This window comes from Schistocerca gregaria, chromosome 8 (genome assembly GCF_023897955.1).
Source record: "Schistocerca gregaria isolate iqSchGreg1 chromosome 8, iqSchGreg1.2, whole genome shotgun sequence".
Classification (NCBI taxonomy): Eukaryota; Metazoa; Arthropoda; class Insecta; order Orthoptera; family Acrididae; genus Schistocerca; species Schistocerca gregaria.
Genome location: NC_064927.1, coordinates 509,042,109 through 509,061,507, shown reverse-complemented (window position 1 = coordinate 509,061,507; position 19,399 = coordinate 509,042,109). Strand labels below are relative to the sequence as shown.

Sequence of the window (19,399 nt, the reverse complement as noted above, 5' to 3'; positions counted from 1 at the left end):
TCGTTACACAACTAGAACGAACCGGCCGTAGTGGCAGAGCGGTTCTAGGCGCTACCGTTTGGAACCGCGCGACCGCTACGGTCGCACGTTCGAATCCTGCCTCGGGCATGGATGTGTGTGATGTCCTTAGGTTAGTTAGGTTTAAGTAGTTCTAAGTTCTAAGGGACTGATGACCTCAGATGTTAAGTCCCATAGTACTCAGAGCCATTGAGCAATGTGACAATATTTACAACCTCAGCAGTGATGAAATAAAGACTCGCTACGCAAGCGGCGTAATCGCATAATAAAAACAATCCAACTTGCCAGGAACATTCAATTGCGAAGCACGCTTACGAAATGTTCAAAAGTGTGTGAATTCCTAAGGGATCAAACTGCTTACGTCATCGGTCCCTAGACTTACACACTACTTAAATCAACTCAAATTAACCTATACTAGGAACAACTACCCGTGATCTAGGGGCGCCGGCACGGTAGCTCGGCGTGTTCGGTCAGAGGGTTAGCTACCCTCTGTAATAAAAAAAAACTGAGTTAATCGATCAACAACTAACTTAAACGAACGTCTAACGACGTCCGCCCCAAGCAGACGCAACGAACAAGACTGAACAAAACGAGATAAAAAAAGAAAAAGGGGGTAGCGTCTTTGATTCGTAATCAAAACGTCTTCGGTCCCGGGTTCGATCCCCGCCACTGCCTAAATTTTGATAAATAATCGGCATTGGCGGCCGAAGGCTTCCGGCATAAGAAGTCAGCCTCATTCTGCCAACGGCCTTGTCAAAGAGGGGGGAGGAGCGGATAGAGGTTCAGGGCACTCTCTTGTCTTAGGGGTGGGAAATTGCCCCTAAAGGCGGAAGAATCAACGATGATCAACGACATGAGGATGCAGAAGGCAATGGAAACCACTGCATTAAAGACACGTAACGTGTATCCACAGGACATGTGGCCTGTAGTTGAAGAAGTGTCATGATGATCTCTCCATTGGCAAAAGATTCTGGAATAGTACTCCATTCGGATCTCCGGGAGGGGACTGCCAAGGGGGAGGTTACCATGAGAAAAAGATTGAATAACCAACGAAAGGATAACGTTCTACGAGTCGGGACGTGGAATGTCAGAAGCTTGAACGTGGTAGGGAAACTAGAAAATCTGAAAAGGGAAATGCAAAGGCTCAATCTAGATATAGTAGGGGTCAGTGAAGTGAAGTGGAAGGAAGACAAGAATTTCTGGTCAGATGAGTATCGGGTAATATCAACAGCAGCAGAAAATGGTATAACAGGTGTAGGATTCGTTATGTATAGGAAGGTAGGGCAGAGGGCGTGTTACTGTGAACAGTTCAGTGACCGGGTTGTTCTAATCAGAATCGACAGCAGACCAACACCGACAACGATAGTTAAGGTATACATGCCGACGTCGCAAGCTGAAGATGAACAGATAGAGAAAGTGTATGAGGATACTGAAAGGGTAATGCAGTATGTAAAGGGGGACGAAAATCTAATAGTCATGGGCGACTGGAATTCAGTTGTAGGGGAAGGAGCAGAAGAAAAGGTTACAGGAGAATATGGGCTTGGGACAAGGAATGAAAGAGGAGAAAGATTAATTGAGTTCTGTAACAAGTTTCAGCTAGTAATAGCGAATACCCTGTTCAAGAGTCACAAGAGGAGGACGTATACTTGGAAAAGGCCGGGAGATACGGGAAGATTTAAATTAGATTACATCATGGTCAGACAGAGATTCCGAAATCATATACTGGATTGTAAGGCGTACCCAGGAGCAGATATAGACTCAGATCACAATATAGTAGTGATGAAGAGTAGGCTGAAGTTCAAGACATTAGTCAGGAAAAATCAATACGCAAAGAAGTGGGATACGGAAGTTCTAAGGAATGACGAGATACGTTTGAAGTTCTCTAACGCTATAGATACAGCAATAAGGAATAGCGCAGTAGGCAGCACAGTTGAAGAGGAAAGGACATCTCTAAAAAGGGCCATCACAGAAGTTGCGAAGGAAAACATAGGTACAAAGAAGGTAGCTGCAAAGAAACCATGGGTAACAGAAGAAATACTTCAGTTGATTGATGAAAGGAGGAAGTACAAACATGTTCCGGAAAAATCAGGAATACAGAAATACAATTCGCTGAGGAATAAAATAAATAGGAAGTGCAGGGAAGCTAAGACTAAATGGGTGCAGGAAAAATGTGAAGACATCGAAAAAGATATGATTGTCGGAAGGACAGACTCAGCATACAGGAAAGTCAAAACAACCTTTGGTGACATTAAAAGCAACGGTGGTGACATTAAGAGTGCAACGGGAATTCCACTGTTAAATGCAGAGGAGAGAGCAGATAGGTGGAAAGAATACATTGAAAGCCTCTATGAGCGTGAAGATTTGTCTGATGTGATAGAAGAAGAAACAGGAGTCGATTTAGAAGAGATAGGGGATCCAGTATTAGAATCGGAATTTAAAAGAGCTTTGGAGGACTTACGGTTAAATAAGGCAGAAGGGATAGATAACATTCCATCAGAATTTCTAAAATCATTAGGGGAAGTGGCAACAAAACTACTATTCACGTTGGTGTGTAGAATATATGAGTCTGGCGACATACCATCTGACTTTCGGAAAAGCATCATCCACACAATTCCGAAGACGGCAAGAGCTGACATGTGCGAGAATTATCGCACAATCAGCTTGACAACTCATGCATTGAATCTGCTTTCAAGAATAATATACAGAAGAATGGAAAAGAAAATTGAGAATGCGCTAGGTGACGATCAGTTTGGCTTTAGGAAAAGTAAATGCACGAGAGAGGCAATAATGGAAGCAAGGCTAAAGAAAAATCAAGACACGTTCATAGGATTTGTCGACCTGGAAAAAGCGTTCGACAATATAAAATGGCGCAAGCTGTTCGAGATTTCGGAAAAATGTAGGGGTAAGCTATAGGGAGAGACGGGTCATATACAATATGTACAACAACCAAGAGGGAATAATAAGAGTGGACGATCAAGAACGAAGTGCTCGTATTAAGAAGGGTGTAAGACAAGGCTGTAGCCTTTCGCCCCTACTCTTCAATCTGTACATCGAGGAAGCAATGATGGAAATAAAAGAAAGTTTCAGGAGTGGAATTAAAATACAAGGTGAAAGGATATCAATGATTCCATTCGCTGATGACATTGCTATCCTGAGTGAAAGTGAAGAAGAATTAAATGATCTGCTGAACGGAATGAACAGTCTAATGAGTACACAGTATGGTTTGAGAGTAAATCTGAGAAAGACGAAGGTAATGAGAAGTAGTAGAAATGAGAACAGCGAGGAACTTAACATCAGGATTGATGGTCACGATGTCAATGAAGTTAAGGAATTCTGCTGCCTAGGCAGTAAAATAACCAATGACGGACGGAGCAAGGAAGACATCAAAAGCAGACTCGCTATGGCAAAAAAGGCATTTCTGGCCAAGAGAAGTCTAGTAATATCAAATACCGGCCTTAATTTGAGGAAGAAATTTCTGAGGGTGTACGTCTGTAGTACAGCATTGTATGGTAGTGAAACATGGACTGCGGGAAAACCGGAACAGAAGAGAATCGAAGCATTTGAGATGTGGTGCTACAGACGAATGTTGAAAATTAGGTGGACTGATAAGGTAAGGAATGAGGAGGTTCTACGCAGAATCGGAGAGGAAAGGAATATGTGGAAAAAACTGATAATGAGAAGGGACAGGATGATAGAACATCTGCTAAGACATGAGAGAATGACTTCCATGGTACTAGAGGCAGCTGTAGAGGACGAAAACTGTAGAGGAAGACAGAGATTGGAATACATCAAGCAAATAATTGAGGACGTAGGTTGCAAGTGCTACTCTGAGATGAAGAGGTTAGCACAGGAAAGGAATTCGTGGCGGGCCGCATCAAACCAGTCAGTAGACTGATGACAAAAAAAAAAAAAAGGAACAATACACCCACCCATGCCCGAGGGAGGACTCGAACCTCCGGCGGGAGCGGCTGCGCAGTCCGCGACGTGACCCCGCAAACCGCTCGGCGCTCCCTGACTACAAGCGACTGATTTTGCACAACACTGCTTCCGAGACAGTGGCAGCCAGCTCGTGTGCAATGAAGTGGCCAAGGCTCTCGCAGTACTAGTGAAACGTCCCCTTAGCAAAATTTATACAACTGTGCTTAAACTGACACACCATAGTTTTGAGCGCAACGCAATCTGACTTCCAAAAATCCCTACGAAAGAATGGCCCTGACTATCATGAACCTATACGTTTCACAAATCACTTACCTCACAAAAAATCTTCGTTACTCAAGCTACTGCAATGCAGCGAGCGCCACTACTGCCAGCTAAATAAAAGATTCAAACTACGGAAGGCACTAACTACTGATAGGCACAGTTAGCAAATGAAAGATTTTAATAGAGAACAAACAATGTATTTACCTTTATAGTCATAATATATATATCAGTTCATGACATCCAGTCTTACAAATTACAAAACTCCGCCATCTCTCTCCCCACGTCCACCACTGCTGGCGACTCACCTCCAACTGCGCAACGCTACGCGCTGTTAGCATCCAGCTGCCGCTGCCCAACACTACAATGGCAGACAACAATGCAAACCAGCCACAGGCTGCACACGGCACAGCCAGTGATTTTTCATACACAGCGCTACGTGGCGTTACCAATAAGAAAACGTAAACAGCCTACTTACACTAGCAGTAACGAAATGAGACCTGGAGCCGTATGGGTCTCGGCGAGGGCCTTGCCACGGTTTTGTAAATTTGGACGCAGCACAGTATTTTTGCCTCCTCTGAGTGAAAAAGATTTCGTAATCAACTTTAGAGCTAACCAGACACGAAATTGTAGCTGCACATGAACCAAGCGTACTGCTCAGAAAATTCGCTCAGGTTTGCCTCGTGACAATAAACCAAAATTCGACCAGAGTTGCCTCGTACCTAACACGGACTGTGTGGTGGGACCTTGCAGTCACCACGTGACACAAATACCGTCATCTGGTTACAAGTCTCATTCCTGCACTCTGATCAAGACATTCGTCTATCTCCTCCTTGAAGCTACGTTCTCCCCTCTCGATTCTCCGCTTTGTACTCTCCTAAACCATATTCTCTTCAAGGAGCTTCTTCAAAAAGCACAATCCACCAACGGCGAGGGGTGTGAAATGTTTTTCCGGTAGTGGTATATTGTTTTCAATACCTGCTACTCCCTCCCTCCAGCAGATGACCAATCTCCTTCACCAGTCCTCTCTATTGCGCCCTCCGGTACATGCCTCGACGTCACAGTCAGCTTACCATTCAACGCACAGATCGCCATTCACGCGTGAACACTGGCGTGGAAGACAACACGTCCCTCAAAAATGCAGCAGCTGTTGGAATTGCAGTGCAGCAGATGTCAAGCCCGCCGTCTTATTACGGTGACCGTAACCGACACGGTTTTCCCAGGTAAGCCCACGGAAGAAACATTGTCAAGTCTACCAGCAAAAGCTGACGTTTACCCCCTCCTCTTCAGGGATCAGTTACGAGTGGCCCGTGTTGATGTGATCCTGCGAAGGAGCCATAAAACTCTGACGCCGGCCTTTGCACAGAGATGTCCAGTGTCCCAATAAACGCTCGTTCCTGCGGAACACAGACGAACCCCCTGCTGCTGAGCCCTGTCCACCACTGTACCACCCAAAGTGGGAAGCGGTGACCGAGACCCCTCGCCTATCACCCCACTACATCTCAGCTCAGTCCTCCTTCTCTTCTTGTTTCTTGGCTCTACAGCTCATGATGAGCCTTGGCCTCTTCTACAATTCCCTTTCATCTCTCTCGCTCCTTTGCCCATACTCTCCAGTTTCTATGGCCCATCTTCCTAAGATCTTCGATTACTCCGTCTTCCCATCTGGCTCTTGGTCGACCACGTCCTCTCTGCCCTCCTGGCTTTCCTTGTAATAATATTCTTTTTGGTACTTCTGTATCATTCATGTGAGCCACTTGTCCCGCCCACCTCAGTCTGGATGATTTCACTATCCTTCTGATGGGTTGGTCTTTGTATATGATATACAACCCATGGTTGTATCTCCTCCTCCATCTTCCTCTTTCACAACTGGGCCGATAATTCGTCTAAGTACCTTTCTTTGAAATGCATCCAGTGTTTCAATATCTTTAGTTGTTAATGTCCAGGATCAGAGGCATATGTAAGCACTGGTCGTATAAGTGATTTATACATAGCTAATTTCGTAGTACAGTTCAGGAGCCTTGAGGATACAAGTCTTGTTAGGGCAAAATAGGCTCTGTTGGCCAGTATTAATCTCTGCTTAATTTCAAAGGAGGTACCATTTAGATGTGTAACTGTCGACCCCAGATACTTGAAATGTTCAACTCTCTCAAATGTATAATTGCCCATTGTTATTGCATTTGGCATATTTTCTCTATATGCTTTTCCAGCTGCCATATATTTTGTTTTTTTGTTCATTAATAATTAACCCCATGCTCCTACTGGCCTGTTCAAGAGCTGTAAATGTCTCTTCCATCGCTTTTTGGGTTCTTGTTATTATATCTATGTCATCTGCATAGACCAGTATCTGCACCGATTTATAGAAGATCGTTCCTCTGTTCAGAAGGTTTGCGTTTCTCATCACCTTCTCCAGGGTGGCATTAAAGAGAAGGCATGCCAACGCATCCCCTTGTCGCACTCCATTTTTAATACTCAATGTGTTGGACATCATTCCTCCTATTCTTACACTACCTTGCATTTCGCTCATTGTCATTCTCGAGCTCAGTCCTTCACATTCTCTAAATTGTCAGCAACAAAGTAGCTGCAGTCTACTCCGATGGCTACGACCAACAGCAGCCTTAGCTATTCACGAGAAAGACCTGCTTCCTAAATGAGCGCATTTCCCTAACATCAAAACACTGCAGGCAAAACTACATTACAACCGACGCCGTGCTTAATCACTGTCGATTTTTTCCCCCAAGTATGAACTCTAGGGATTGATCGATGAGCGGATGCGGAACAAAAAAGGTCTAGTGAACTTATTTCCGGAAATGCGTGGTTGCCATGCTAGAGACCATTTATTCAATCATACTTTGTTACAGAGACTGCGGTCTAATAAGCGCTGCACCGTGCAGCCACAGTTACGGTATGCATGATTTCCTCCTAGAGGGTGCTAATGTTCCTCATACGTAACGCCCTAGCGCCCTCTCCTGCCATAATAACTGGTAACGTTGTGTCCGATTCACTTCTGTGGCTGACTCATTTCGTAGTGGATGTGAACAGCGTTGTACACAATGGTTCCGTATTTGCCGGCATGTTGCTGACTTACGAAAGGGAAATGGCAACGAGCGGCGGGCAGCAAGGTTGTATCAGGAGGCGTGTCCCCGCCGACAACGACCACAGCATTCAGTGTCAGCAACAGTGTTTCGCCGTTTTTCTGAGACAGAGTCGTCTCGGGAAGCAGGAAATCATGAAGGACCAACCAAAAATGTTCGGACACCAGGCTTGGAAGGAAATGTGATTAACGCTGTGGAAGGTGACCGCCGAGTCAGTACCAGGCAGTTGGCCCGCCAGTACAGGGTAAGCCAGACGAGCGTGTGGAACATTCTCCATGGCAGTTCTTACTGCCCTTACCACCTAAAGCGTGTGCAGGGCTTATTAGAGACAGACCTTCCACATCGGGAGCAGTTTTGTCACTGGATTCTTCACCAGGCAACTACGATTCCGGGATTTGTGTCATCCACCCTATTCAAATAGTTCAAACGGCTCTGAGCACTATGGGACTTCACTGCTGTGGTCATCCATCCCCTAGAACTTAGAACTACTTAAACCTAACTAACCTAAGAACGTCACACACATCCATGCCCAAGGCAGGATTCGAACCTGCGACCGTAGCGGTCACGCGGTTGCAGACTGTAGCGCCTAGAACCGCACGGCCACTCCGGCGGCTCCATCTTAATGACAGATGAGGCCCCCACAACGCGAAGTGGTATTTTCATCTTTCGAAACAGTCATCTGTGGGATTGTATGTCGAACCTCCATGGTAAAGTAAAAGTGAATCATAAGCGTCGGTGTAGCGGGATTCGTGGTCCTGGATAATTGGCGATCGTATTTTGAGACCAGTCTTCCTTTCACGTCCCCTGAGAGTCGTTTCTTGACGGTGACTTTGCCCCCCACCCCTCCCCTGCTGGAAGAGGTGCCATTGATGTTTCGAAAGATTATGTAGCTGCTACGTCCGGCCGCATCTGAATCGTGTCTTCCCTGGTCGATGGATCCAACGAAGGGGGTCCAGTTCCGTGGCCTGCTCGTTCGCCGAATATCAACCTGTGCGATTTCTGGTTATGGAAGCATCTAATAAAACATGGTGTATGCAGAGCCCATTGTGAATGTGGAGACACTGGAGCATCGTATTCGTGCTGCCTCTGACACAGTTCGGACGCAGCCTGGCTGATGTCAACATGTGACACACAACACGGTACGGCGGGTACACGCACGCGTTGAGGCGCGGAGAAACCATCTTCATCACACACTGTAACTGTGGCTGCATCGTACAGCGCGTATTACACCGCAGTCTCTCTAACAATGTAAAATAGTCTCCAGCATGGAAACCGTGCATTTGCCGACATAAGTCAATTAGACCTTTCCTGTTCTGTATCCTGTCACCGTCCAGTCGCTTGACATTCTGCGCCGTGGATAAAATCGCCTCGCATATAGTGCAATGCACTGGTGACCCGGCGGCGTGCCCGCAGGGTGCTGATCGACCCGGCGAGCCGCCGCGCGCGCGGCGTGGAGTACGTGGACGGCGCGGGCGCCACGAAGCGAGCGCTGGCGCGGCGCGAGGTGATCCTGAGCGCGGGCGCCATCGGCTCCCCGCAGCTGCTGATGCTGTCCGGCGTGGGGCCCAGCGAGCACCTCACCGCCCTCGGCATCAAGGTACGTCGGTCTGCCCCGCCCTGCCCCGCCTAGTAGCGCTAGCTGCCTTCCCGGACATTTGCCACACTTGCCCCTTCGGCAGTTGGCTTGAGTAGCGATCCCTCAGCTAAGGGACGCCCTTCCTCGTACGTCTTCTGTCCGCTTTCAAACCGCCATCTCCACATCTTACTCGATACAAACGATACGTGAGCGACCTTCTTCTTCGACATCTTGGCAAAAACAGTTTCTTTTCCGAAATAGAAATATTTATAGCTTCTGAGAAACGAAAGCAATACCGACGATTATGTCAGTATGTAATTAGTTCCGCCAAGTATAAATATAGATCCGTCTGTCTGTACGGTAGCTTCCTTTCACGCTTACTGATTGCGATAGAAACAGTCCATCGCTATGGGAGTAAATGTACGCTAATCATTTCTTTTTGATCACTGCATTTGTGCTTAGTTTAATTACTGCATTTCTACCTACTGAAATTGCTACAACTCCACGCCCAAAAGACAATAAGTAAAGAAGAAATGGGTATGTGCATGTTTGAAAAGAAGAACGACATACTCCATATTAATTTATTCTCTAAAATCCGATATCCCTTGCGGCAAAACATTAGTTAATACGGCGTAGCGGGACAATGGTCAAAACGTGACTGAAAATACGTTCACTAAATAGAGGCAAGAACATCTTTGATTGACATGTCGTGTAAAGTCGACGTACAATTTCAAAATGTTAGAAACAAGGAAATGAAGTAATACAGAATGCTGTGCTTGTAACATACGTTGTTGTTCTACATTGTTTAGCTCTGGTATTTATAGGGTCACAGAGAAGGCATCCTAGGTTTTGGAGGGGAAAGCCGTAATTGTAATGATCTGCACAACAGAATTCCTGTGACTTAGTGTGGAAAGAGTTTATATTCGACAACCGGAGTAAATTAATAACTGGCTCCATTTACCGACCCCCGGTCTCAGATGAAACAATTGCTGAACAATTCAAAGAAAACTTGAGTCTCATCACAAATAGGTACCCTATTCATACAACTATAGTTGGCAGTGACTTCAATCTACCTTCTGTATGTTAACAAAAATACATTTTCAGGCTCTATTGTACATAGAAAACAACTTCCGTATTTGTTCTAAACGCTTCTTTTAAAATTATTTTGAGCAATTTGTTCACGAGGCCATTCAAATTGTATATGGTTACGAAAACACACTTGATCTCTTAGCCACAAATAATCGTGAGCATAACGACGGATACAGGGATTAGTGAACACACAGTCGTAGCTAGGTTCAATTCCGTAACAAAGAAATTTACTAAAACTAAACGCGAAATATATCTGTTTATAAAAGTAGCTAAAAATTCGGTTGGCATCTTTCTAAGAGACAGTCTCCAATCCTTCCAAACTATGTAAGTGAAGACCATATGTGGCTTAAGTTCAAAGAAAAAGTATCACAGCACAGCACAAAATAAATTAATAAGATACGGAACTGATTCCCCATGGTACACAATACACGACGGAAAGCTGCTCACGTGCCAGCTGTCCCCACACCCTCGTCACTACGCAGTGTCGTCACTAAATTGTGTAGCTAACGGCACAGGGAGCACAGTCGTGTATCGACTCGTACAATACAGATAGCCGACTCTTCACTTCCTGTCGTATTTGTCTTGCTCTTACGGCCTGTTCTTGGTGTCCAATCCGTACGACGTTTTGGCAAACGACCACACTACCACCATCGCATATATTACTTTCGCCTGTTGAAACATTGTGCCAGTTGGACACCAGGATCCGGCCGTGCGCCAGAGAATCATTCTCTGGAGACAAAAATCGATACTCGCTATCTTTCGCCGATGACAATGTGTTTGGCCAACACCAGAGCGAACATTATCTTCATTTTAGTTCGTTTGTGCATAATTTTCAGTAGACTAATCACTTAATGAGGAAAAGCAGAGTATATAAATAGTCAGTTTTGGTTTCTAACAAATATACGCCAACAAAATTAATTATGTTGCCTGCAATGTTGTTACTTCAAATTCGTGGCATGAAGTTATTTTCCAATAATTATACAGGTCAGATTACACTGTATGAACGAAAAAAATGAAAAGACAGAAAAAGATAGTGTGATGTCCGAAAGCTATACTTCGGGCCGAGTTTGTGTCATGAAATCCTCCAGGGCGTAGGGGGGTTGATAGAGGTAATCAAATAAAACATGCACACACCCACAAACGCCCACACGCCCGAAAATACGCAATCAAGATTAATTTTCTCATTTGGCTGACCATCTTTCGCCACTGCTATTATACCGTATAATAGTAATTATTGGGATTCGCGAATTGTAGAACATTTTAGACATGGAAAGCCAAATATTGTTGTTAAAGTAGGATGAAAAAAAATCAGCCAACGAGTTGCGTGACACACGTTTATTAGAACCCTTGACTATGTTTCGATAGTTATAAAATTATCATCTTCGAAAAGATATGTAACGCACGGAAACTACTCATTGGCTAGAAAAGGTTCAAGAAAACTCGAATTAACAAATGAGGATAAAATACTAAAAACCAAGAGTACACACTTATTTGTTACATCTTTTATTGAAAAGCTATGTTGAAATAAGGACGTTTGGCTCTTGTCAAGTAAAAACTCACATCGAAACCATAAAACAACATGATAAGGCCATCAGGTAACATCAGTGTGAACTTGACGGATAAAACTTGTCAGCTGACTAATGTAGCAGGCTGTTACGTTAGTCAATTGACTAGTTTTGTCTGTCAAGTTGGCGCTCATCGCAAGTCGGGGTTCTGGGTTCGAGTCCAGATCTGGCACATAGTATTAATATGTCAAGAAATGTCAAAATGAACATACCCCTCTGAGAAGCGACAGCATCATTTGCGAGTAGCATGCCAGTGTGGCGGTGACGGTACGATGTGGTGTGGTGTGGTGTGTTTATGGGACAGACGGTGCGCGACCTGCCCGTGGGGGAGAACCTGCACAACCACGTGTCGGCCGGCCTGGGGTTCTGGGTTCGGTCCCCGGGGCCGGGCCGGCGCGCCCTCAACGCCGACACGCTGGACGCCTTCCTGCGCACCCGCGGCGGGCCCATGGCCAGCACCGGCTTGACTCAGACCACCGCCTTCGTGCTCTCACAGTACGCCAAGGACGGCGTGCCTGACCTGCAGGTACTGTGCTCTCCGTTCTCCTCCCACGTCGTCGTAGGTCAAACTGAAAATCTCTATACATTCCAGTCTGCGGCTGAGACGATGTCATTTTACACGATGTCTCGACAGTTACTTGCCTTCCTTCCTCTTGTATGAAAGGGAACGAATCTGTAGGGGACAGAGCGAATAACAATACTGCTTTGTTGGAAGAGTGGTAGGTGCTGCTACTATGTTTGCCACTGTTCTTAGCTAAGCAGAACAGCAGACATCTGAACGAATTCTAAGACGCGGTGCTAGGACCGTAATAGTACGGTACTTCCCGTACGGTAATGTTCCTCAGGTACTTACAGAACTTACGTGGGAATACTAGAAAGAAATGCGACAGTGTTTCAGCAGACACTGTGTGCTAAATGTAGAAATCCATATTTCAGCATTACTACGAGAAAATTGTGCTATCTCCGTCAGACATCTCTCGTAGCGATTATGATAAAAAGACAAGAGTGATTTAATCTGGATCGGACTACTGAGCAAGCAGAGCACCCGCACAGCAATGCTGGTGCCTCTGTATTTCATTTCACGCACACGCGCGAGGCAGCGTCGGCTGCGTCTGACTGCCAGCGTGAGCCGAGGGTTCTCTGTTCCACAGTTCCACGCCGCCCACTCACATTACTGCGACCACCGCCTGAGTTCGACGTCGACATGCACTAACCACTCACAGACGGCAGATGGCAACACTAGCAGTTGAGGGTGTATAAAGTGTTGGTGGTGCTAGGACAGGAACCAGATTTGCTGTAGAAATCTTCTCAGTGACAAATGTAAAGCGTTCAGTGAGAAGAATTTACGTGTGCAACAATAAGAATGCAGTGGGAATGCATTTACATCTGTTGGACGAATGTTATGGAAACAAACACTCCAAACCGACGTTTCACGTAAGTCACATGCAACGAAAATGTGTAACGCAACCATCTGTATGTGGCGTGTTTATAATTATGTATTACTTATATTTTAGGACAATTAATGTGTAAAAAACACACCACATGTCATAAAGAAAGCATGTAAAGCGTCTTCGGATGAATCACAACCATTCGAAACCGGTAACGGTACCCTTTGAATAAAGGAAGTGAAAGTAAATTTGTGGCTCGTTGCTGTCCTAACACCACCAAGATTTGTCTTCAAACAATACCCACGGTTTATATTAATGGACTGAGATCCGCCTCGATTGCGAAAAAACACCTAGTGTTTACCTAGGTTTCTGTGTAGATAACTACACCTTCTTCAGAACAATAAACTCAAAAGTGTCTATAAAGACCTTTGTCAATAATTAAAAGCTCAGCATAGCTGTATATTTATAAAAGAAAGAGATGACACATAAAAGTACATGTGAACAAAGTCAAAAGACAAACGATTGCTGACGCGCTGCAATGTTGAAGGTTCTTAATACCCACGGTCTCTATAATGTCATCATATGACAAAATTGCATGTATAAAGTGTGTCGCGGAGACGCGGAAACAGAGCCGTCGTTGTCGCAATGTGGCACACGAGCAATTTATCTGACGCCCCAAAAAGGGCATGATCATTGGGGCGAAGCATAGAATCATTTCAGAAACGGCGACGTTTGTAAACTAATCGCGTATCGTCGCAGTTAAAGTACACCGTGCGTGGCAAAATGACGCTATTCGAAACCGGCGTCGAGGCAACTGCGTTGCACCACGCTCACCAATGAGGGAGGTGAATGGCGGCCGTGGAGTCGTGTGCGGGCTAACAGACGTGCAACTCTTGAACATGACCGCCCGTATAGAGCGAGTAGCTACCAGCAGCTTCGCCTCGACGAGCGTCGAGCGAACGTTGCTGCGCACGGGCCTCCCGGTTCACGCACCCCTGCTGACTGCTGTTCCGCTCACGCTTGTGCGCCAGTACTGCAGCTTGAAGTCCACTGAGTGACAGCAGGTGGCGCCATGCTCCACCGGTGGCGTCGAACATCCGAAAGCAAACACTGTGCAATGAAAGTCGGAAGTGTTGAGGCCAGAGGGCATCCCTGGGTGATCTCGTCATTCCGTAAGGCGCAGTGGATCCACACAAGTATGCATCTACCGTTTACGACTACGCCCAACCCGCACCAGCAGTTTAAGACCGACAGAGAACCTGTGGTGCGCCCCGATCGGGATGTCGGCGCACCCTCCTCAAGCGAGAACCCGAGCGCCGCCGGCCCCGGTGCTGGGAGCGGCGCGGCTGCACAGCCCACACCCCACACCGCTGCCGGTACGTCCCACAGCCCCGCCGACCCTCTCCCTGCACGCCTCGCAGCCGTCTGCTGCCAGGCTTCTGACAGGAGCCACGTTAACCTGACTGGACAGAGCAGCCCGAGCACAACACGTGCCACACTGGCAGCGTGTGCGGAAACCTCAGTCCTCTAGACTTAGAACTACTTAAAAACTAACTAACCTAAGGACATCCATGGCAGAGGCAGGATTCGAACCTGCGACCGTAGCCGTCGCGCGGTTCCAGACTGTAGCGCCTAGAACCGCTCGGCCACCGCGGCCGGCTTTTACCAGTGCATCTGAAGCAATTGGCTGCCAACAAATCCTGCATCCACAAACGTTGCCAACGACGGGGAGGCGGTGAATATCGCAGGCACTGCCATCAAATGTGGGCCATTTGTCGCAGAAATGCCGAGAGGATATCCGCCCTGTTTGCAAAGCGCTTCTTCAGTTGCGCTATGTGGCTGACGTCGCATTGCCTGAGGTGTGGTGATCAGGGTGGGTGGCGGAGGATTTGGCACGTCCATCGCTGTATACAGTTATTTACGACGCCTGTAATGTCGACTGTAGCGTTACCGTGGAGTGTGACTACATTACCCAACAATGTCGTACTGGAACACTCGTGGCTGCCGCATCGCGGTCGGGAAGTGGGGCTGAGGCAGCTTCAGTTAAGTTTTTAAAATATGACGACACTTGGTGTATTTGTATTTTTAGTTTGACAATGTCCATTTTGGACAAACGTTAGTAAGTGTAATTCTGAAGAAGGTTGGGTTATCCCAATTGGAACCTAGGTAAATCTAGGTAACTCCGCAACTGAGGCTGTTAATTTTGAATTTAGTTTGTCATATCTTTGTAAAATTACAATATATTAGCTGTTGATTAGAGCATTCGTATCATCTGCAAAAAAGTAAAGACCTAAGGTGAAACATTGTGGCGCAGTACATAGAAGCAGCTACCATTCCAATGAAGAGTACTTTCTTATCAACACACGGCGCTTCACTCCCGCGCGCGCGCAGATGTTCTTCGACGGCTACTCGGCGCGGTGCTCGCGCGCGGGCGAGCCGGGCGAGTGCGAGTCGGACTCGTGCGGGCCCGCGTACGTGTTGGCGCGGCCGACCGCCGTGCGCGTGGAGAGCCGCGGCCGGCTGCGGCTGCGCAGCGCCGACCCGCGGGCGCCGCCGCTGCTCGACCCGCGCTACCTGTCGCGGCCGCGCGACCTCGCCGTGCTGGCCGACGGGCTGCGGCTGGCGGCGCGCGCCGCCGCCACGCCGCCCATGCGCGCCTGGGGCGTCGCCGTCGACGACGCGCCGCGCCCCGGCTGCCGGCACCTGCCCTTCGCCTCCGACCAGTACTGGCGCTGCGTCGCGCGCGTCCACACCGGGCCCGAGAACCACCAGGTACTGCGGCCGCACTCGGGCTCAACATTAGTCAAACCGACCGAGCACAGCGACGGATTCCTCACTGGAAATGGGGCAAATAAGGTCCTACGAACGTGTGTCCGGCACCGGACGGTGTGCTTGCACCGACAACAAATCGTTACGGAACACACTAAAGTGTTGCGACGCATTCGCGTCGTTCAAAGTGGCCTCCGTCAGGTAGCAGGTGATAGGGACAGTAGCGGCTGTCACGCGGCGTACACACAATCGTACTGTAGCCTACACCGTGTTGACGGGCCACTCGGCTGGAGCTCGTGCTGGGGCTCGTCTCCGTGCCCCGCAGATCCCGCCCCTCCAGATCCGGCGTACCCACAGTCAGCCGCCTCCTAGCACCTTCGTCTGTCTGAAAGGATCCACGACCACATAAACTCCCAAAAGGGTTTGCAATGTTGTATGGAGTACTTGGTGTCAGTGAGGGCAGTTGTTTTGCTATAGCTCTGCTGCCTCTCGACCATTCCTATCTACTTGGCAGTACACAAACACAATTTCAGCTTGTTCCGGACATGAAAGTAGGACCAGTCTGCTGCTTACACTACGCTGCGTCAATTTCGCAGCTTTCACCACGCGAGGAACACCCCGCACATGCTCTGAGGAACTGTCACTCGTCAGCGCCGTACCAATGACGCGTTTCCGGACACGTGTTCGTAGCACTTTCCTCCATTTCCAGTCAGTAACCCCTCCCCGCAGATTATCGGCTTTGCTAATGTTCCTCCTATATAGGGTGATTCAAAGGTAACTGTCAGAACTTGCAGTGGATGCATCCAAATAAGAGTAAAAGTTTCCTCTGAAATTTCTTTATTTCTGAGTTTTGATGCATAATGTCATTTTTGGTAGGCATTACATCATGGGCCACTACAGGCCTTTGGCGTCTCGTCCTCGCCTTCAAATCGACCGATGTTGCTTTGTACATCCCTCTACACTGCTCGGTTGACTGTGGCACGAAATACCTTCCGTTACCTGACTTCGATGTCGTCTGACGTATTCTACGGCGCTATTGTAGTGCAGCGGCACCAGACGTATTCAGGGCGACAGAATGTCAGTCCCAAGGCCCCGGGTTCGATTCCTGACTGGATCGGAGATTTTCTCCGCTCAGGAGCTGGCTGTTGTGTGTCCTAATCATCATCATTTCATCTCGATCGAAGCGCAAGTCGCCGAAGTGACGTAAAATCGAAAGACTTGCACCCGGCGAACGGTCTACCCGACGGGAGGCCCTGCTCTCACGACGTTTTTACCAGACGCATTATGTACATTCATGGTGTCGGTACTTCATAGGCTGCAGTCGTCCTGTACTATACGATGGCGTACTCATCCGGTGATAACGTGGATATGTACTTCCTTTACGGCGCAGTAGAAGGCAACGCATGCAGTGGTGTGACTAGCGCCTCCCGTCGCCTTTCGATTTGACGCCACTTCGGCGACTTGCACATCGATGGCGATGAACTGATGGTGACTAGGACAACACAACACCCAGTCCCTGAGCGCAAAAATCTCCGACCCACCCGGAAATGGAACCCGGGCCCTTAGAATTGACATTCTGTCGCGCTGACCACTCAGCTACCTTTTTTTTTTTTTTTTTTTTTTTTTTTTTTTTTTTTTTTTTTCCCGACGGTAGCAGTCGCACGGTTCCAGACTGCGCGCCTTTTTTTTTTTTTAATTTCTAATAAGACGCTACCCCCCCTTTTTTTTTATCTGGACAGGAAAGGAAAAACTACAAAAAAAAATGTCTATTTGCCACCGCCACTTGTATTCTAACAAAAAATAAAATGAAATGCACCTCTTCAGGCGTTGGCACCTATCTACACCTATTCCAATACAACTAACCTATTACTGCAAAGGTGTAGGAAAGGAAGAAAGTAGGGGGGAAGAAACATAGAGAGTAGCGATAAAAAAATGAAATTTGTTGTGAACAGGAACTTTTTTTTTTAGTTTATTGTATTGCATTTTTGTTTTCTTTATTTTTCTTTGTTTTTTTTTTGTATGTATGTTTTTATTTATTCATTTTTTTTGTATTATGGCAGTCGTTGCACCAGAATTCTAGGAGTCGCTTGCGCCGTCTGATTGGCGGAACATCCAAACGTGTCTTCTCGAAATTTTAGTGGGGATTCCGTGTGTAGTACGTTCAGAACATCATATCGGCAAAAAAGCATCAGCATCTCATGGCTTGGACGTTCCAGCTGGAAGGCGGGTCATGAAAGGCGCTCCGTAGAAAATTGGAAAAGAACTGCTTGTATCTGGGGTTGCGAACAAGTGCACAATGTCGATCGTTAAGGTACGTCCAATAACCTAGTTCTGATTTCTCATCGGGCCCAAAAAGGTAGCGGACTGTATGACCGCGTATCCAATTCACGGCATTAGTTTTTGTTGTGGGGTAATGAATCACATCCGGGAATAGAAGCGTCAGGAAAATAATCTGAGCAGGCGGCTGTCGGGTGAGGAAAGCCAGGATACGCTGCGCGAGCCTCCAGACGTCAGCAGACGGACCACATGAGAACCGATGAGCGTCCGTGTCCTCTACACCACAGTGAACACAGAGTGGTGTGTCGGCAAGGCGGATGCGGTGCAAACGAGACTGGTTGACCTGTTTGCCATTGACGGTGATATACCAGGTGGACTGAACGCTGGTGTCGAGGTAACCAGCATGCACTGCTTTCCACACACGGCGCCATATGATCTGGGGAAACTTGTGTTCAATGGGGTTGGGGGTTTGACACATTTGTAAGGTGTCGTATACAGTCTTTGTCTGGAGTATACGGAGAAGGGGTAAGGAGTGCAGAATGTAACTGATTTCAAGGAAGAAGTACCGAAAGTGATAAAAGGGGGGTGGAATGTCGGATAACATGACCGGGGCTGACATGGAGACTGGTGCGTATTCACGCAAAAGCAGTCCGGTCAGGCTCGTCGGGCAGCGACGCCAGACTTTCAGTTGGGAGCTAACAAAAAGTGCGGTAACTCTGTCTGGCACATGGAATAAGCCCACTCCACCACGCTCCCGCGGGAGGGCAAGGGAGGAATACTGAACTTTAAATAACATCCCGGCACAGACAAAGGATCCCATCGCCATCAACATACGACGTGCGAGGGTAATCGGAACCGGGAACACTTGTGCCACATGAGGGATGTGTGAGGCGTGATAAACATTCACGTATTGCGCGCGCTGTATAATGTCGAGGGATCGAAGCCGGTGTTCCACAAGGCCAGCCCTGATCGTTTGTAGGAGACGTCGACCGTTGGTTGCCGCTGAGCGACGGAGGTCATTCATAAAATCAATGCCCAAACAGCGGACGCTGGTGGCCACACTTAGAGGAGCGACAGATCTTTCTGGTAGACCCTCACCAATGAGCAGAACCTTCGATTTGGAAATGTTAAGAGAACTGCCCGATGCCTCCCCATAAGTCGTCACCCAAGTCAGAGCAGCGCGAACATCGTCTTCATTGCGGAGGTAGAGGACTAGATCGTCAGCATAGGCTGTACAACAGAAGCGGTGCCCATGCAATGTCAGGCCCACCAGGCGTTGGCGAAGCCCCTGTAGGAGGGGCTCTAATGCCAAAGCATACAGTATCGTGGAAAGTGGGCATCCCTGTCGGACAGAGCGCTCGATCGCTAGAGGCGCGGTGAGGCGACCATTACAGAGTATTCTTGAAGTTGCGCCGCTCAAGAGCCGCA

General features: G+C 47.6%; 1 protein-coding gene across 1 annotated transcript in view; it reads left to right on the top strand.

The window, feature by feature from the left end:
• Positions 1–19,399, top strand: part of LOC126285281 (glucose dehydrogenase [FAD, quinone]-like) — a 98,181-nt gene that overhangs the window by 38,674 nt on the left and 40,108 nt on the right. The window contains exons 5-7 of the mRNA XM_049984570.1: positions 8,721–8,904; positions 11,842–12,063; positions 15,317–15,697. Of these exons, the coding sequence (XP_049840527.1) occupies positions 8,721–8,904; positions 11,842–12,063; positions 15,317–15,697 (787 nt within the window). The remainder of the gene's footprint in view (positions 1–8,720; positions 8,905–11,841; positions 12,064–15,316; positions 15,698–19,399) is intronic.